This window comes from Dreissena polymorpha, chromosome 10, assembly GCF_020536995.1.
Source record: "Dreissena polymorpha isolate Duluth1 chromosome 10, UMN_Dpol_1.0, whole genome shotgun sequence".
Classification (NCBI taxonomy): Eukaryota; Metazoa; Mollusca; class Bivalvia; order Myida; family Dreissenidae; genus Dreissena; species Dreissena polymorpha.
In genome coordinates this window covers 77,399,434-77,421,489 of record NC_068364.1, presented here as the reverse complement: position 1 = coordinate 77,421,489, position 22,056 = coordinate 77,399,434, and the positions used below count along the sequence as shown (strand labels likewise).

Genomic DNA, 22,056 nt, shown 5'->3' with positions numbered 1-22,056 from the left:
CTAGAACCCTTGACCTCCCGATCGCGGACACAGTCTTCACTTCGCCACTGCGACCTGTATGCATATATTTTTGTTTCGTGTTATAGATTACACATATGTCTCATACGCTGCGAATCCAACAAATCGCCTTAATGATATGTATTAAATTTCTATGACAAAACGCACATTTTATGTTGAATAACTTACCAAGGCAGCTTTACTGTTAATAAATGTTGATAATTAAAGACATGAGTGACAATGAATATACTATACCTTGTCAGTGACTTCAGGAAAGATTTCACGCTTTCTTCGGAGTCTGTATTCGCAGACACATGATCTTAAATGGAATCAATAATTAATCCTCGTTGTGTCACAACTATTCTTAAAGCATGTGCGAAATGTCTCATGCAAGATCAGCCTGTGTAGTCCGCACAGTCTCATCAGACACGACAATAACATCATGACTGGATTTTCGTATAGGAGAGACTTCCTTTAAACGAAAACTACGTAGAAACAAAACGTGTCGTCCCTGATTAACCTGCGCGGACAACACACGCTTATTTTGGGCGACCTCCTTTACGCAAATGCATTAAGCCCCGTTTTCCAAGAACGCAGCTCAATTTCATTACACGCATAGGAAATATCAGGCAAATACTGTTGACTTCAAAACTCTATGCAATCTAATAAAATCATCGCATGTAATAATGCATTTTTATTTATTTTTTGTTTAATCTTAAATGTATTTTAGTGTTACAAGTTGCTTTTGAGTTTGAGAACAAAAGTGTTAGTTGTTTATTGTGTGTTTAAAGTTTTTTAACTTGTTATTTAACTATCTTAATGATGTAATATAGATTTGACAATAACTTTGACAAACTGAAAAATGATATTTAGTCATAAAAAAATAAAATGGTAAAACTCTTCATGGATAAAAAATAACTACAAGCTAACAAGTACACTACGCTTCAATGCAAATCTATCAATTAAATTATTAGTCTGTAAGAAGGTCCCTATGTACAGGCAAACCAGTTTTGTGTATTTTATATATGTTTGATGATGGCAAACTGCATAAATCATTTTTTATAATTGATGCAATTTTAATATTGTCTAGTAAATTGTTTAAAAATTAATGCCTATGCCAATAAAAATAAAAACTTGCTTAATAAGTAAATTAAAAACTTGTCTTCTAATTCACAAAAAGAATCTACATTCTCGACCCATCGGTATATTCGAAAGGTCTGCATACACTGTTTCAACTTGAAATAAACATCTTTTGAAATAACAATAAAACCTTACATCCTAAGAACATTCACGTTATTATCAACACAGAACACGTGTTCATTGGATTTAAAAACATGTTTGTTGCGTCCTGATACTCAAACATTTCTATTCAGTGTGATTTAAAACATATCTTTACTCAACATCTCTTTTGAACATTTTGTTTTTATAGTATGAACTAAATTTAAATCAAAATTCGCCCTAATATACTTAGTATATAAATTTATCGTGAGTGCTTGTTCACGCGCAAAAATGATAATCAATTGTAATATTTTCGTCACCGATAAACAGACGAATATCATTTGGCGGAATGTAAATATTCATTTTAAACTATTCAATGTTTCTTATGTACGTATGACGGTCAAAAAGTCTTTGTGACATGAAAAACGCAGCGAGTCTGAAAATTGTTAAATTGTCTCATAAATTTGTTTTATTGAGTTTCTTAACTATACATGTAAATGTCGGTAAAATTGGAAGCGAGTGTTTTAACAATCCATTATAAATATGCCAACTGTATACGGTAGCGTAAGCACATTACTCCATCTGCAAGCACTAAGATATATATTCCACGGACAAACGTAAGTATTGTCAAGGTCGCCGTGGTGTCATGGATATGGTGTCCGCATACCGACCTGCCAAATCGATGACTGTTCATTCTTTTTGACACCGGTTGCATGGTTTGTCCAACGTACTGATTCTTACACTGTTGACATGTAATGAGGTATATTACATCTTTAGATGCACAATTCATATTCTTCTGTAAATTACATTGCTCGCCTGTTACTGTACTTTTAAATTGTTCTCCAACGTGTATGGATTTACAATGGAAGCAACGTGTTCTTCCACAGGCACTGGACGCACGTGAACTGTTCAAACTGTTCGTAAATTGAGCACGTGTAATAAATTTTCCTATATTATTAGGCCTTTTTAACGCCAGTATGGGCTTATACGTTTCATACACACTTCTCACATCTTCTTTCTGTGACAGGTTAAGTATGTCCCAATACTTGTTTATTGCGGCTCCTATGTTTGGCAATGACGGATTATATTCCACTGTAAATGGGATAACTTTAGTTTTTGCTTTATTGCAGGACTGTAATACGTCTTCTTGAGATAGAGCAGAAACTTTTTCAAATGCACAATCGATAATTTTTTCGGCGTAAGCTGTATTAAGCCAGCTTTTCACCCTGACTTGACCTTTGTAAGTGTCCAATAATACTCAAATAAAATTTCCCGCGGCTAGGTACGAATGAATACACTTCATTTATTCCATTGGCTGATTTGAGTATAACACCAGAACATTGGAAACATATCCGCGTCTTTGTAACACTGTTTTACTGCATGAAACAATTTTATCTCTAATGAAAAGGCTCAATAGATAGAACAGTTTTACAATCAATTTTCGACATAAATACAGTTTGTGCGTTCACCTTTTATTTTCAGAGAATTACCAGCGCAAAAGCGTTTATACTAAAGGCTATGTTGTCATATTTAGTACTTACTTGCATTGCATTTCAACCCGCGAGGTTTCGGGTCAATTCGCGGCCATTTGTGAAAGTCAGAGTTTATATACAGTTCATCACCGGAGTTCGCAGAAGGGGTTGCGATCATTGTGTTACACCGGTCTTACTGACAATAACGTATTGACTGTAATGCATTGCATTCCAATCCGCAAGGTATCAAGGTCAGTGTGCGGTCAGTTGCAGAAATCTTTATATAAACGCCGCCTCGTAAACTTTGTGCACTTGAAGTCTGTTTTGATCAGAAAGATACTAAATAAAGATATTCGGCGATATTATTGTGGTATGTCAATCATCGATTTTTAATATGGTTTCAACATTTGCATGATAAGGACCAATTTTGATAAAATTAATTATAAATATTTATCCATTTAGACCAGTTTATTAAGCATGAGCACAATAATTCACTATACTATAATTATGCAATTCAATAAGAATCGAGTATTGCCGGCTGATATGCACTCGTTTATTTTCATGTTTCTTGTGTTTTTCTATTCTGTAAATATAGATATCTGAGTAATACTATCACATAAAGGAAAATAAGCCACGAAATCTGGCACAACACCCCGTAATTGATTTGCTTATGATGTAGCTAAGAACTGCGCAGAAAAAAGGCATCCGCTACTTTTTATCTCATAGAGATAACTTTTGATCGTTCATAAACATCGACCACAATCAACGCCGTATATCTTTTTTAAAGATATTTCTTGTTTTAAATTGTGAGCGGTTAGAATGCATGTATATTATTTGCAATCAACAGCCTATAACGTATGTCATTAATGATGTCTAAAGCCGTACTTGCTGTACTTATTGAAATAAAAAATATTTGTCAGGAAATAATAATCGATAAAAATGACGTCATCGCATGTTGTTGTTTTTTTATAAGAAAGGCAATGTTTTGAACTGAAACATGCTCGGAACCAGTGACATATCTGAATGTGAACATGTCGAGTTTGTCTAAATTACAAGGTATACACCGATTTCTGAAGGGGAACGGCGAAGCAGGCATACGACATAATTTAGTGTTTTAATTCAAAAGCTTTGCGCAATTAAAAGATTCTTCATAACACAATTGTAAAATGTGCCCCATCAAAACGAACCAGCAAAATAAACAGAAGCACATTTATTATTAAAATTACGAAATTTCCTTAAGTGTTCAAAAGGTACCTCGGTCATGTCATATCAAATATTGTACGGACAATTACAGTTACGGCTTGATTGTATACTCACCGTTAATAGACATCAATCATAAATATTATTCTTAAATAAAGGGAATGTAAACTATTGATAGGAATTTAATAGAATTATTGAAAGAAAAGTTATAAAAGAGGTTAAGACGTGTTATTGTACTTCATCAAAAATTGCACCGTAACTAAAGATAAAACCCGCTCGGAAAAAAGGGGCTTTTGTGCGCGTAAATTCAAGTGTCGTCCAAGATAAGCATGTACAGTTCGAGCAGGCTAATCTGGGATGACACTTTCTGATTGAACGGAATGTTTTGTTTAAAGACAGTAAAATAATTAGCGAACCTCCAGCGAACTGCACAGGCTAATATGGGACGACACTTAACGCACATGCATTAAGGCCGGTTTTCCCAGGGCTAAAATATGTATCGTATGATGTTCTATAAGACGGGCTGTATTCAATTACCGACCATTTACATTTGCAGAGATGAACGATCTGTCTGGCCCGGCGGTAAAGGGCCGACACCGACCGGAAGTGGGCCGGCTGTCCACTTTATCAACTTCCATGGAGGAACCAGACCCGCCCTGCGCACGCCACTTTGAGAATAGAAATTGTGCTTTAGTAAGGTAAGAGTGTTAAAGGGGCCTTTTCACAGATTTTTGGCATGTTATGACGTTTGTCATTAAATGCTTTATATTGCTAAATGTATACATTGGATCTAAAAAGCTCCAGTAAAAGAACATAATAAAATTAAAGAAAGAAAAAAGTAACCCCCAACTGGGCTCGCAACACTGGTCCCCGGCGTAAAATGCTATCGCATAGACAATTCGGCCATTCGCGCTCATACATTGGGTAGTGAATCCTCGTTGTATCACAAAATATAACGACCCCAACAAACTATTCAATTTTATCCCATTTTCACCGCGACATTGACGGTATAACACGTTGTGGAATATACTTGCTTGTATTCAACACTGTGGAATATACCTGTCGCGTGCACGGACTACTTTTTAAATGACGTCATGCGATATGCGCTAAAATTAGGTCGATATTGTTTGGTTCATTGATCGAATTTTAAGTTCACCCATTACAAGAAAATGTGCATATTTTGCAGAAAAACATATATATGACATATTCACCAAAAGAAATGTTGAAATAAAATATGAAATTACACGATTTTTGTTTTGTTATTTTTTTATTTATAACAAAGTCGACAAAACTTAAGCTTCAACATTATTGGTTCTGGCTACCATAACTTTAAATGTCGCTTTTTATGATTTTTGACTGGCGCGTACAGGTCTGTCATTACTATATGAACTGTACGTTGAAGTTTCTTTAGATACAAAATTATACGAGCTTCAACCTTTAAATCTAGTCATATGACATAATTTTTCGCCATCCGTATAATGAATCAGCTGATTGATGGCGTCATAAAATGACATACTTAATTCGTCATTTTCCCCATTTTTTTGACGATTTATTATAAACGCGACTTATTTCACATGTTTTCTACATGTACTGTATGTCGACATATCTGAATTGTCAATTGATCACATTTTCCTAATTTCGTGTTATGTGCATTGTTTATAACCAAAGCATATACTTTTGACATCTAAATATTTAAGAATGTACAACAAGCCATAGGCCTACACATATCGCACAGTTCATGAATAATCTGCTATGTTTGCTTTCCTATTGAATTCACGTTAGGCATAGGCCTAGAGCTGTGTAAAGTATAAGATGGTAAAAATAGCACCACACTGGAATTGGGAACGTCCCATTTTGTACACGGTAATTTTCTACTAATTTATCTGTTGTGTACTGGAATGTTTTCCATTCTTTGTGTATTTATATATTAAATTATTTTCTCGTACAATAAAGGCATTTACCATAGATAAATAAAACATTGTGCAAGTTTAAACATAATTATGTTTGTATGCAGAAATCTGCAAATGCAACCGAGTTTACCAACGGCTATTATTAGATAAACTGCTCCGGTTCATTTGACCAGCAGTAATGTAGAGTACATGACGTAGCGTGTGACGAAGAAGAAAGTTTATCGCGTTCATAAACTCATTTGAATAATGTGATAGAATGGCATAAGGGTCTTTATTTAACTATGCTAAAATAATTATTAAAGACCCTAGATGCAAAATCGTCAATATTTCAGTTAAATGGATTATTAGATGGATTTTAAAGGATAATTAAAGGTAAGATACTAGTTCTTACGTGTTTTGATTTTTGTTTGTACTTTTGTCGTTCCCTGACCCTGTTCTCGGGGAAATGATTTTAACATGGGCGCCATTGATGCATCGGATCACACACGGCATACCCATAACATTATATAAAAAACACGCTCTGCGCGTCCTTAAATTCGTCGTCCGAAGTCGGAAAACGTTTTGCCCTGTATATTTTGTCAAATAAAGTGTCAGTCGCTGCAATTATCTGTTTACTCGTAAAAATTGCCAAGGTCTTCGATAGCTAAAGAAACTTCAGCGTACAGTTTATTTAGTATTGACAGACCTGTACAAAGTCGCGCCAGTCAAAAATCATAAAAAGCGACATTTAAAGTTATGGTAGCCAGAACTAGGTCGTCGATGGTGTACATGTATGTTGACATCGACAGCATTTTGTCAGGAGCAATCGCCGCCATATTGGATTTTGATCATTTTCTTTCGAAAATAAAATGAATTATTGTGAAGTAAAATCTTTTTTTCGCGGTCGTAATGTGTTAAAATTCGCATAGCCTACTGCGTAAAATTGAATGTAGGCATATGGTGATATTTTTACTTGTTTTACAGTTTGTGTGAATTTTTTAAAGACTATTTTGCGTACCAGAACAAATACATGTATATCACTGCGCATGGTAGTCAATATAAATTGCCGCCTAAGAGTCTTTTGATGATTTTTGCTTTGGCAGACTCTTGGCGTCAATAGTCCACTCTATCTTTTTAATAGCGAGAGTTTTCCTTCTTTGTCTATATTGATGCGCAAGGAATTTGGTGCGCAACATTCAAGCCCCGATATCAGACAGTTAATATCAACGGATTGCAATAATATTTACATACCTGTGTAGATAATTCATTTCTCAATAATGTTCCGTAAGAATTATGTAATAACTCTTTCAATTTTGCACGCCTGACCAATTTAAATCAACACACTACTCACATTTTCAATTCCAATCGCTGTGCCCGCTGTATACGGCAGGTAGATTTTAATCGATAACGCAGCCTATTACACCGTAATGCCTTCTTCTGATTGGTTTATTTAAATATTTCATAACATGGCGAGAGGTCAGTGATTGTATTGCGATTTAAGCAGAAGTTGAACTGAAACAAATTATGCCTTTTAACTTCAAATCGACGATATTTGAGGTAAAAATGGACTAATTAACTAAAACTTGATGAGTTGGTAATGTTATTTTGCAATTTTAAGCATATTGATATAATAGTATTGTATTTATTTTTCGTTATGGTTTTTGCAGACCGGAGTTTCAGCGTTCAGATTTATTCTGAACGCGAATTATTTCAGCTATGCGCATGGTTACATTTGTTAGATTTTAAGCGCTTTTATGACTGAATTAAAATTATTGTTAAGGTTATTTGATCTATTTATGTTAAATGTCACGTTGAAAAAATCAAATGTGATAAATAGAATACTAGGATTAGCGTTGAATACAGAGAAGTTTATGTTGCTCGGCTCGAACACCGAAAGCGCTCGCCAAGGCTCGCGCTTCCGGCGTTCTAAGCCTCGCAACATAAACTTCTCTGTGTTCAACGCTAACCTAGTATTCTCTATGTTTCACGTTGCAACGCTTTATAATTTTCAGGTTTATAAAACGTCAAACAATGCATATAATGGATATTTTAAAGCATGGTAAATGTTCAGTATTAATGTTTCCGCACAAATATCATAACTACAACGAACATTTGCGAATCTGAAGTATTTTGTTTTAATTTGTCAATTTACCGAAACGTGTTAAGGCCTCATTCTAGGATTAATGCATGTGCGTAAAATGCCATTTCAGATAAGCCTGTGCAGTCCGCAAAGGCTAATAGGGACGTCACTCTCCGCATAAATTTAATTTTCGTGCAGAAGAGAATTCGTTTTAACGATAAAATCCAAAAAAGCGGAAAGTTTAGTCACTGATTAGCTGCGGACTGCACAAGCTTAGCTGGGATCGATTTTTATGCATAAACATAAATATCAGCTTTCCGTCTCCGAGACTTAGGCTCGTCATAATCTTGTTGTGCCCTCCCCTTTCCTCCCAAAATTAGATGTGTATATAAAAATAATACCATGTTAACATCTGTTTTCAGTATAGCTGAACATCATTGCTTTTCTTTTTAATTTTATGCATATTCGTCGATTTGTTTTAAATTTGAACAAAAGTTAACTTTGGAATTTCGTTGAAATAACAACTATATGACGTCAACATGATGACGTCATTATCAAATTGCGAGTCGGGCACACTTCGTTGTTCGGTTACCTGATAAGATTTCGAGTCTGGGTCGAATGCGAGGATGCTGGTGTAACCCCTCAGTAGCGGTTGATGCTTGAAGAGCTGCGCAGACTCGCGCCCAAGGGCGTGTATAGCGTCGGGGTCCGGCATTTCTCTCCCCCGCCCACCGGCCCCTGCCCAAAGTTGTAGACGGTCACGATGCTGCAGTGGACCGGGGTACGGAACGCGTACTGGCGACCTGATCTTGGAACGAAAAACATTAACATATTAAAATACAAGCGCAGATTGAGTGTTATTATACTGACATTAAACTGATACAATATAACACTGGATATAGTATTTAAGTTGTTAGTAGTTGTTATTAGTACGTAACGCGCATAGGGGACCCGATTTATAAACATAGCAACAGCAGCATGCAAATAAAACAGCAGCAGCAAAAGCAGCAGTAGCAGTAGTAATAGTAAAAGAAGTAGTTGATGTTACTGTTGTTGTTGTTGTGGTAGCAGAAGTTATAGTAGTAGTAGTAGTAGTAGTAAAAGTAGTAGTAGTAGTAGTGTTAGTAGTAGTAGTAGTAGTAGTAGTAGAAGTAGTAGTAGTAGTAGTATTAATAGTAGTAGTAGTAGTAGTAGTAGTAGTAGTAGTAGTAGTAGTAGTAATAGTAGTAGTAATAGTAGTAGTAGTAGTAGTAGTAGTAGTAGTAGTAGTAGTAATAGTAGTAGTAGTAGTAGTAGTAGTAGTAGTAGTAGTAGTAGTAGTAGTAGTAGTAGTAGTAGTAGTAGTAGAAGTAGCAGTAGTAGTAGTAGTGGTAGTAGTAGTAGAAGTAGTAGTAGTAGTAGAAGTAGTAGTAGTAGTAGTAGAAGTAGTAGTAGTAGTAGTAGTAGTAGTAGTAGTAGTAGTAGTAATAGTAGTAGTAGTAGTAGTAGTAGTAGTAGTAGTAGTAGTAGTAGTAGTAGAAGTAGTAGTAGTAGTAGTGTTAGTAGTAGTAGTAGTAGTAGTAGTATAGTAGTAGCAGTAGTTGTAGTAGTAGTAGTAGTAGTAGTAGTAGTAGTAGTAGTAGTAGTAGTACGTAGTAGTAGTAGTAGTAGTAGTAGTAGGAATAGTAGTAGTAGTAGTAGTAGTAGGAATAGTAGTAGTAGTAGTAGTAGTAGTAGTAGTAGAAGTAGTTGTTGTTGTTGTTGTAGTAGTAGAAGTAGTAGTAGTAGTAGTAGTTGTTGTTGTAGTAGTAGTAGTAGTAGTAGCAGCAGCAGTAGAAGAAGTAGTAGTAGTAGTAGTAGTAGTTGTTGTTGTTGTTGTTGCTGTTGTAATAGTAGTAGCAGGAAGTTGTAGTAGTAGTAGTAGTAGTAGTAGTAGTAGTAGTAGTAGTAGTAGTAGTAGTAGTAGTAGTAGTAGTACTTGTAGTAGTAGTAGTAGTAGTAGTAGTAGTAGTTGTTGTAGTAGTAGTAGTAGTAGTAGTAGTAGTAGTAGTAGTAGTAGTAGTAGTAGTAGTAGTAGTAGTAGTAGCAGCAGAAGCAGAAACAGTAGCATTAGCATTAGCAGTAGCAGTAGCAGAAATAGTAGCATTAGCATTAGAAGTAGCAGTGGCAGAGGTAATAGTGGTGGTGGTGATTGTAGTGGTAACGGCATCGGCAGCGGCAGCGGTAGTAATAGTGATAGTATTTGTTGTTGTTGAAGTAGAGGTAGTATTTCGTTAATCATAATCATCATCATCATTATCATCATCATCACCACCACCAAAGCCAACACCATCAACACTATCTCCATCATTATCCGCATCATCATCAGAATCACTTTCATTATTACCTCACACCTGTCGGCACAGAGCACTGAGATCCCGGCCAATGTCCCGACGACGTCGGTCGCACTTCATCCTCCGTCAGTACGCCTTTCTTAAGTATGAGCGCCTGGCTCGATGTCGGCATTACCTTGGTAACGGAACCGCATTTTTAAAAACCAAAAACGTTTTTTCATAACTAAAAGAAAGTCATAGATTCAAATAAATGTAGATATATTTCACTCTAGACATCGCTTCGTATATGGATAGTAGTCAATAACAATAAATAAAATGATGAAGCATTTGTAACTCTTTTCGTCGATAATTTTAAGAACAATACATTCTGCATTACTGACAGCGTTTAGTTTAAACATATTTATTTTAGCTCGATTGCGTAAACTGCCCCAGGCTAATCGAAACGCTCTCGAGTCCGTTTCCAGGTTTCACTCGGTGTCTTTGGGAGATGAAGACAGAACGCTCCAACAGAAGGGAGCGAACGAGTGACCTCCCGGCGTTTCAATGACAGCGTGTAGAATGTGAAATTTTAGTGGTGACTTTTAGGCCTCTGAATCGCCCTGTGCGATTGATTTACCTCACCAGAACAAAGTTTGATTCCTGATGAATGTATTTTTTTAAATAAATATTCCCGTTATTATTGTAAAAATTTAAGCATATAACAAATAATTATAAAAATAAATTTTGGTAGTAGACACGTTTAATAACAGTAAACATCAATACGATAATCCTTCATTCAAATAATGTAACCTGTATTCTAGCAATTCGTGGCTATATATTAAATTGTATTCTCGCATTTCATGGCAAAATGTTTACATATTTTCGGATAATACAATTACATGTACAAGCAAAAACTATGATCGGAAGACTTTTGGACTAAATATATTAATTAGTCATCTATTTTATTAATGATTAGTTGTAAACATTCCAAATTTCTTAAATGGTTCCGTGTCTACATTATATCATTGTGTAACGTAACAATACTTTGCGATGACGATCTATTCTGACATGCATATGTTATTATTTGATTTACAATGAAGTATAGCATTTTTTATGTGAACAAAATCGAGCTAGGTGAAAAAAATGAGGCGCACTCTTTGAAAATGGGGACTAATGAATATGCTGCGTATAGTGTAATCCCAGATGTGGACTTCACAGGCTAATCAGGGACGACTCTTTCCGCTGTTATGCAAGTTTTCGTTAAAAAATGAAAATCCAGTTTAAGCGGAAGGTGTTGTGTCTAATTAGCTAGTGCTGACAGTCTTATCTGGGACAACACTTTACGCACATGCATTAAGGGCCGTTTTCCTAGAGTGCTGGTCATATATTTATATTCAGTGAAAACACACACACAATAAAGGCAACCTGTTTCTATCAACAACCTTCGAGTACACTTTTAGACTTTTCTAATACATCACTTTATCATATCAATATAGCTCCCTTATTTTTGAACGGCTTGTGTTGAAATTTCGACCATGGATAATTCTACACATATCTGATAATACCTGAAAATTAAATTGAAATTGAAAAAAAATAAATAAAACTTACCAAATTTAAAACGTTACTTCAAAGATCAAATTCGCAAACTCGTACAACGTTAAATAATAACAATGTGAAAAGTAAAACGCATAAACTTACACGTCATAATAATTGACCGGCTTGCAACATGCCGATTGAACAGTTTCGCTCCTGAATATCCATACGAGCCATATTGTTTTTCTTTCATTACTGTTATGTTTTCCTCGTGCAAAAATTTACCTAGAATTATGATATTGAAATTAAATCGGAATAACATGTATATCGCCATTTACAACAATTGTTGATTTTCCTAACGCAATACTTTTTAAAACTAACATAGCTCAGTAATGAGTGAATAACTGAATATATTTATTTGAAATTTCACATGTGATCATTTGACTACAATATGTGCAAGCTAACGATAAAATCATTCATCCGTGACGATCAGACGCTTTAACAAGTGAGAAAGGTAGTCTGTAAAATACAAAGTGCGCGATTGCGCTCCTGAATATTCATACGAGCTTTATTGTTTTGTAAATTAATTTTATGTTTTCCTTATGTAAGAACCCTCCTAAAATAATTAAATTTAAATAAAAATAGAATTAAATTGCGTTTCAACATTTCCACGTGCAAAAAAATGGAACCACACCTAGCCCACGTGCTGGAAGCACGTGCATTATGTCCAGTTGTCCCAGTTTTGTATGTTTTATTTTTGTGTGTATTAAGAATCCGATTAGATTCTACATAAAGCATCAGATCGTAAACACACTAAACATAAACTTTGAACAAGAAAATGTTAACCGAACAAAATGCCAACAAACCGCATAGCAAATCGGAAAATATATCTGGATTTTGTATAGATGTGTGCTTGTAGCATATATCCTTTGTAGACTTACCTCATAATGCCGTTGCATTAAATCGGTATGTTGCGTATTCCGCACGTCCCAAACTTTTTTGAAAACGGCCATTAGAATTGCGCCGCGCTATGGGTAAACGGGGCTTAATGCATGTGCGTAAAGTTTCGTTCTAGATAATCCCGCACAGGCTAATCACAAACCGACTGCACAGGCTAATCTGGGACGTCGCTTTACGCACTTGAATCAAGACCAGTTTTTTCAGAGCGAGGCAAAATTCAACATACACCGATTTCAAGATGAATAGCAGGTATCACCGAACGTGAGTATCGACGATGTAAATACACGACAAATGTGGCGTAATAAAACCTACCCAGAAAAAAGAACAGATGGTTCGCAATTTTGCAGTCACCATTTAATTAAACATACCTATACATGTATTATAATATTAAGGGGCCTTTTCACGTTTTGGTAATTTGACAAATTACAAAAAATGGTTTCAGATACGCAAATGTTCGTTGTAGTTATGATATTTGTGAGGAAACGGTAATACTGAACATTTAACATGCTCTAAAAATCCAATATTTGCATCTTTTGACGATTTACAAACCTGAAAATAATAAAGCGTTGCAACGCGAAACGATTTACTAATTTGGATAGTTCTGTTGTTGTCGTTGTATTGTGTGACACTACGAGGATTGCTATAGGTCATAATACACTAAATAGTTTTCCTATATAATTCAATGTAAAAGCGACAACTTTGAGCGAAAATAAATGCAACATTTTGCACATAGAGACCCCCATAACCATACCTTTTCTTAAAGGCCATTCTAAGCGGAATCGATTTATGCAATAAAAAAGATATGTCATGTACAATGCAAGAAAGAACTTGACACAAATCAAAATCGACTGTTTTTGCAACTTTTTTTTTCGGCCGTTTCTTAGTGGAATGTAACCTTTTCTAGTGCAATGGTTTACTATAGTCTTCAAGTGTATCATATTTCAGGGATTCAGTAGTGAACACCTATTCATGCCCTACCATTATCTCCGCAAGATAACACCCGAATAATGGTAAAAAGTGTAAAACATGCCTTCCTGTCAACTATGATATTTTTTTAGAGAGTACAGCCCTACATGAAGCGATCATTTAGTGTATTGTAACCTATATGAAGTATAAAATACATCATTCATTTTATGAGCACGGATGCCCGTGTGGTCTAAGCCTTAGACTTTTACTCCTGGTGTCAGTGGTTCGAGCCCTGTTGATGGTTTCTTTTTTTTATTATTATTCTAGTTTTTTATTGCAGCTTTTTAGATCCAATGTTTAAATTGATCAATATAAAGCATTTAATGGTGAACTTTAATGCATGCCAAAATCTGTGAAAAGATCCCTTAAATCTCATTTCAGTTGAGACCGACCCAACTTGCCATCTCGACTTAAATATTATTACTTGTTAAAGATGTAAGCAACGTTCTTCAAAAGGAGGTTAGATTTATAACCTTTTGCGGGAAATCGTCTACCAATCTAACACGAAAATAAACAGTTTTCAGATGAAAAGGTAACATTCTCTTACTTTTCTTATTGATAAAACTACTAGTGGGTTGCTTCGGTACACAAATACGCGTTCAATTGACTGACGGCTTCGTATACGTTCAATTTATGTTTGAGGTTATTTTACACTAACTCAAATGCCAATGCTGCCATAGAGACCCATAATGAAACGGGCGGCATTGTTTTCCAGATAGATACGACACAAATAACATGTACCATTAGATATTACACATCAATCAAATGAGGATTGATACAGTAAATACTGTTTACAAATATATTCTATACGGATGAAGGATTCTTAATATGATAATATGTGCTACCTAATTTACGTGCAAAAGCTTATTTAATGTTTGATAAAGATAACACGGGTAATATATGTCTGCAGTCTGCACATTATCATGCAACAAAACATTCAATTTCTTTACAAAACAATATGTAATTTAGCAAAACAATAAAATATAATTTGTTTAAATCTTAAACAAGTTTATGAAGCTATGCTTTTTGTTAGTGCTGCAACAATATACCGGTATATCGGTATATATCGCAATACGCAATCTGCATATTGTATTGCGATACGATTTTCATCTTACCGGTACACAATTTTTACAAAAATTAATTCACATTTCATCCAGAAAAGCCATCCAAAATAATGATAACAAGGTAAACAAAATAAGCAGTGTAATTTTTTGTTTCGTTAAAATAGCATTCTGAAAAGTATATTATACGGAGTAACGTTGTTACATCGGAGCATTCGTTCGATGCTTTTGAACAGATTATCGTTGAATTAATTGCGCACAGCTGTAAATGTTTCGTTCGATTCTAAATTGAGCATTTTTAAATTTGTAATCCAAATTTCGGAAATACGCTTCAAAATTTTAATGCTAATGTGACAACAAAAAAATATAGCGTCAAATAAAAAGTGCTTTATCCTTTGTCTCAATAAAGAGCGCGCGAAAATGATACAGACATGTAGGACATCGCATGGAAAGTATGGGTGTATTTTGTGTTGTATAAAAATGGGAACATCACGTCAGGTGAATTACGCGTGTTCAGTGGAAAAAAAATGCCTGGGGTGGACGTTATTTCATCACATCTTTAAATAGTAACAAATGCCAAAATGTATTTGATATATAAGAAAAGTTGCGAATGATTGTGTGTCTTGTTATTCTTGAGCATATTTACCGGCATATAGTAAATATTTACCAAAATTTGCTTTAAAACTGGAATATTCGGGATTATCGGATAATTGGCAAGTTATAATTTTGGTACAAGTTAGCAATATATTGCGATATATTGCAATACGGGTTTTTTAACTGACAATATATTGCAATACGGTTTTTGGCGTATTGTTGCAGCACTACTTTTTGTATAGTAACCCCTTGTACTGTTTTCAAACTCTTAAACATGTATTTCATTTTTTGTTTCCATTTTTTAAAAACAATGTTAGAATTTAAAAAAATAAAATAAAAATCTCGCGAAACTGTGTTTTATTGATGTTTTCCATATGCAGGGATGCCATTTATGTTTTAGGGCAAGATTATTTCTAAAACGATTTTATTTAACTTAAGCATAAAAAAGAAAGGTGCCGTACTTCATTATTTTGGTCCCATGTGTAAATCATTAACCTCGTAAATGTATCCCCTGCATATGTAAATGAAAAACTTTTTGTACTTAATTAATATTAATAAATATATAAATGCAACAATGCTTGCGGGAGTGTTTGCGTCTATCTTGAAAGAAGTGCAAAGACCTCATTCACTGCGCAAAATTACACAGACCAGAAATATCACCTTTGGCTTTGGACACAATACTCTTTGCATATCTTCCGCACTGTTAGAGCTTATGTCATGAAATGTGGTAAACTTATTGTATTTTTCTGAATCCTCAGGAATTAACAGTTGGTAAAAACTATCGCTTATGGCATACACAGATTGAACATTACTAGGTTGGTGCTAAGGAGAAAATAAATTAGTAGCAAAAATTTAGGTTTATGATGAAGACCCACATTATAAGCTTAACGCTAAATATATGAGTGTACCTGTCACTTTATGTGTGAGACAAAAAATAAACAACAACATACTTATTATCACGAATTTACTGTTATCAACAAGAATTGTTTTACCAGTAAATAATTTACCAAACCATATTTAAATAAAATATAATCCAATATTTTTCACCTGAATTTAATTACATTATTTTTTTTATTTTCATTTCATTTAATTCATTTTCATGTTTTGAAAGTAAAGATACTCAGTCATAATGGAATGTGGCATTAAACATATAGACAGCAGCTGCGTATTGCATGTGAATGAGGCAGTTTTCACATGAATATGATTATAAAATAACAACCCGATTATTCAACTGCATGTACATCCCAATTGATTAAAGTCAAGTTTTTGTATGTTCAAGCTCATTAACAAAATAACACATTCAGTATGTTCATTTATACCCTTATCTTCTCGCCCTTGTTTCTGTGCACTCAACACATATAGTATTAGACACACTGTTATGAGTTTGCATATATTCCGTAAGTTCCTACCACGTGTTTGTTAGTTAAAAAACACGCTCAGTCATGGCACTAAATGTCAATGAGTTGACTTCATCAAAGATGTAGAACCAAAAGAAATACTCCACTCATCCAGTATGCCTTCTATGAAAAAATAATAACAAGCAGTCATCAAATAAAATGAATACCGTATCCTACACTTTCGCTTCTTATATGGTCTTCAAAAGTAAGTATTCAAAAGTAAGTAATCAGTGGTAATCAGAGACAGTTGACAAGACTAAACGTCTGATTTTCGCTTATTTGCAATTTTTTCAAAGTGTCAGCATAATGTGCAAAATAATAATGGTAATACACAACATGGTCTCAGGTGTGTCAAATGAATTTTTAGGCAAGGATTATTAATTATAGGTATAAGTTCAAGTGTACAACACACTCTTTTGTAATAAAAATATTGCAAAGTGTGCTACTGGCACTGCATTATGCACATTTATATTTAAGTAAATATTAACATTCATTTATATAATAAACAAGAAATCTGATACTTAAAAACAACTTAGTAGATATTGTTTAATGTACAATGTATTACTCAAAGTCATCATCACACAATGAGACAACACAATGGTCTCTAAACAGAGTGTGCTTTTTAATTGATGCATACATTTAATGAATAAATTCTAGTAACAGAAATACAGAAACAAACATCTAGAGCTGCCTGGGAACTATCATTTTTAATATCAACAATTCATTTGACATGCCTGATTGCAAATTGTTAATTTCACTATTTTTTCACATTGTTTTCACACCTGATATTTGTTGTGCTGTATATTCTTTTTGCTTACAGACATACAGTGTCTCTTCACAATAACTGCAGTTTCTTTACAGTCCACTAAGGTTGAACATTACAGAGTCACAATTGCTAATGTTTCAGTCCCGGTCAAGCTTTATAGGTCCAGAATTGCTTCGTTGTTGAGTACAAAGCATGCAGTCAGTTTTGCCCAGCAGAATGCTGCATGGAATGTGTGAAGTCCAGCATTTGACAATGCAGCTTCTAAAAGAAAATCAAAAAGAATCTATATGAATTAGTCTATTTCCAATGTGTATGTAAGCACAGTTTGATTTTTTAAAGTTTGAAACAGTTTGGTACGAAAATGATCGAGTATGAGTCGGAGATGCAATATTGTTTACAATCACAACGTTACTTAATACATCACAAAAGAAAGGGTCTTGAGAATAATCACGTAGAATATACTCAAGAAATAACTCCAAAACTTAATAAAATGATAACTTTTATGTTCCATTAGTTTGACTGAATAATAATGACCTTAAATTTAAAATCGGCGAATTTTTGTATGTGCCGAAAACAGTTCCCATGTTATCAAAGGTAATCTTTAGCAATATAAAATGTATATAGATTGATGTTTATGACATGTAACCAAACGCAATATTTTAATTGAATAATGACTTACCAATCGAGTGCATTCCATTTATTTATTAAATTTCAACAATGTAAACATCCACCAGAGTATGTCAGTTTCAATTTTTACTTCTTAATGACGTATCGATGAAAGCAGTGACGTCACACAGACATGTATAGTTGTCGACGAAAGAAACGCGGCCGTTCATGTTGTGAACAAATTAAACTTTTAAACAATTGTTTATTTATGTAAAGGGATAATATTAACTATAGAATATTGGTTTTTAATTGAAGAAGTTAATTCGAAACTAATCTTATTCGGTTTTGTAAACCGGAAGTACGCAAATAATTTAGACGGGTTATCTTTTTTAAGATTTTGTTAACAACATCTAGAGCAATTTTCAATTTGCAATGCATTATGGGAAACAGGAAGTGTCACACAGGGAGGCAAACAGACGTATTTTGATCGTAATAAGTCATAATACAATAACATAGAGTATGATTCGCTTCTTAATAATTACTGCCATGCCGTATTATTTCACGAGGAATGCATCTACGTGTCATATAGCGTTTGTCGAAGTGCCTATGTGCTCCGCTTTGCGGGCTTTTGCCCGTATTAAAAATTACTCCTATAAATATGAGGTCGATTTACATCGACCTCATATCGTTTAACGTTTTTTTGCAATAGCATCGTTCCGACATTCATGTCGGAAGCTTTAATGGCATCAAATTCATAATATGATTATAGGTGCTACCTAATTTACGGGCAAAAGCTTTTAAAGTTTTTTTTGATAACCATGTATTTTTAATAAATACATGGAAATGATTGTGTTCAAAATATTATAATTGTTGCAATAATTTAGTAATGCATCCAAAAAAATCAATCTTAAAACGTGATACATGTTCCAAGCTTAAAGATCTAGCATCTTAATTTATTTTTTTTCTAGCCACAGAATTTATAGCTGGTTCGGTGTCTGTGGTTTAGTGGATGGGGTGTCTGCTAACTGGCTTAGTCACTGGGAGGTGTCTGTATTGAACCCTTTAGTGGGAGCATTCTTTAGATAACCCTAAAGACATACTATGGCGTACCATTTGGGTTGAGTCAAGAAGACCTACAAGTTGAAAAGAGAAATGTACGGCAAAGTACAATAATTGTACGTCGACATAAATATAAAATACACTTCAAAGTATATATTTGTACGTCAAAGTACAATTTGTACTTCGACATACATGTTTGTACTTCTACGTACACATTTTCTGAACAGCCAATCAAAACACTAGTCTCTTGAGCCGCTTTTCCTTCAGATTTATTCATAATAAATGTTTAAAATCACTTTTTTAATTGAGGAAAAAATGAATAAAAAATATAAGAATGGCAAAAAAACAACAAATAGAAGTTTTAAGTATTTAATGCATTGAAATAGATTATATACAAATTTGAAGAAGATTCAATTGTTACCTTTTTAAAATTAAAATTATTCAGCATATTGTGAGTATTTATTGATCATGCGGGGCGGAGTATCACGACCGTCCAGCGCATTACTGTGTAGGAAATTCCCAACGGTAACCAAACAGTTACAAAGCATTAACGGGATAAATAATGTATTATAACCTCCCCGTTGGTCGTATTTTGTGATAACCATAACTTGCATAAGTCAGAGGTTAATTCCGCCACGCCAGGTCAATAAATACGCACAATATCTATGAGTTAGCGGTCGATAGTCGCATAATTTGGTATTAATTATAATAATAATAATGTTTAATAAATATGCACAATATCTATGAGTAAGCGGTCGATAGTCGCATAATTCAGTATAAATAATAATAATAATGTTCAATGTCAAATATCTCTAAAAGCAACAGACGTAAGGTGTCTTCTGATTGGCTAACACTTAAGGGTCGGTGAAAATTGTACGTCAAAGTACATTTCTTGTTCTACCTAGTACTTCTTGTAGACTTTCGACGTATTTACGGCTGTACGGCCCTTATCTGGAGCTCTGTCTATAGTCACAATTTGAATGCAAATATTAGAATGCATCATGTTATATCATCCATATTTTTTTATTTAAACATTCAAATAACACATAACACAGTACATATATAAAAAGGTATGTGGTATTGTGTGGAGATACAAAACACTTCACATCATTTATTTGCACATAAAATAATAGTTTCAAAATAAGTAAAACTAAAACACTGTCATCAACCTACATTTCAAGAATATTTACGTATATGAAATTACAAAGTGGTGTTATTGTATTACCTTTTACAAAATTAACATTGCTGGTTTTGTACTAGCCATAAAACATTTATCATGGATTAACAAGTAACAACCAATTTATTAATTACACAATAGAACGGAAATTATATTAATTGCATTATGCATTTACTAAACAAGCTATTTGCTACTGTTTAGAATTACACTATCTTACTAAAAATGATCACAGGTACTTAGTGCTTTTACATACTTGTGGTAAGTTTTGTATTACTAGTTTGACAATTATCGGCAGACACTTGTTGATATACAGACAAAATTTGCATGGGAACTCTCATATTTTTTCAGCATAATTGCCTTCAATTTGTTAATTTAACAACCCTTTGACATTGTTTGCACATCTGATCTTATTATACAATAGCTGATTTTTGTTTATAGATAGACATATATAGACTTTTCAAAGTTCTATAAAAGTTCACACATGTTCCATCCAAGTAAACAAACAGAACCAATAAAGATCACAGATAATAACTGTGTGTATAGCTTGGAAATTTGATAGTTCAGGAAACTGTCAGTTTTGCTGGATAGAATGGCTTGTATGATGCCCAGCTCTTGCCTTCGCAGAACAGCTTCTAAAAACGGAAAACCAACAAATATCTTAAAATTTGATCAATAATGCAGAAAATGTATAAATGTCTTCTTTTTTATTGATTTCGAATCTGGGAGATTTTTTACGTAAGATTGTGTTACGAACATCCAACGGTATCGGATTTTGTGGTTTTAGGCATGAACTTATTATAGTGATATGTAACCATTCGGGGATTTCGGTAAAGTGCGAGCAGACGAGGTGTTAATACGTTAAAAATTAAAGCTAAAAGACTAAAAAGTTAGATCGGAATATCTTTAAATTTTGTGAATAAATGTGTTTCTTGTGGATAACAACGACAACTTGCCAGAATATTGCTCATGATCACACGTTAAACTTCTTTCTGAACATTGTGTACACACTGGTCTTACTGACAATAACAAAGTGACGTCACCATCTATGTATAGAATGCTTTCTGAGAGCGAATGGAAAATGCGTCACATATTCTGACAAATAAACAGTAGGGTGTCGTTATTGAAATACCGCGAGAATACTGGAAGAATAGAGATGCCAACTATAATGTTTAAAAAAATAATTTTTTAACAAGCGTTTGTGATTTGTCAGGATAATAATAACAATAAGATATCGAAAAGATCAAAGCAAATAAATTCGACAGAAATCTGAGATTCGGCAATATATTAAAGACGGGTTATACCCGTCTGTAGATCTGCCGTGGAATCATATGGAATTCTATGGAAATCGTAAGATGGAATTCCGTGGAGTATTGGCACTAACTTTCCATCCGATTCCATGCAATCAATGGAAAAGTGAAAAAAAAAACAGAAGGGGAACTTGATATGGGATGAAATTCCATAGAATTCCGTGGCATTCCATATAATGCCGTGGAATTCCATAGAATGCCATGGAATTCCATAGAATGCCGTGGAATTCCATAGAATGCCGTGGAATTCCATGGAACGCCGTGGAATTCCATGGAACGCCGTGGAATTCCATGGAACGCCGTGGAATTCCATGGAATGCCGTGGAATTCCATAGAATGCCGTGGAATTCCATAGAATGCCGTGGAATTCCATGAAAAGCTATGGAATTTAATAAAAAGCTGGAATAAAATAGAAATAAAAACAGATTATAGATCAAAGGCATTTTATTGATTTTGAAAAACAAATGTGAATGTAACTAAAGG

The 22,056-nt window shown here is 34.1% G+C and overlaps 1 protein-coding gene across 1 annotated transcript in view; it reads right to left on the bottom strand.

The window, feature by feature from the left end:
• Positions 1-4,364: 4,364 nt before the first annotated feature.
• The window catches only part of LOC127846895 (uncharacterized), a 179,118-nt gene continuing 161,426 nt past the window's right edge, over positions 4,365-22,056 (bottom strand). Inside the window, exon 3 of the mRNA XM_052378314.1 lies at positions 4,365-4,555. Within this exon, the coding sequence (XP_052234274.1) occupies positions 4,515-4,555 (41 nt within the window). The 3' untranslated portion in view covers positions 4,365-4,514. The remainder of the gene's footprint in view (positions 4,556-22,056) is intronic.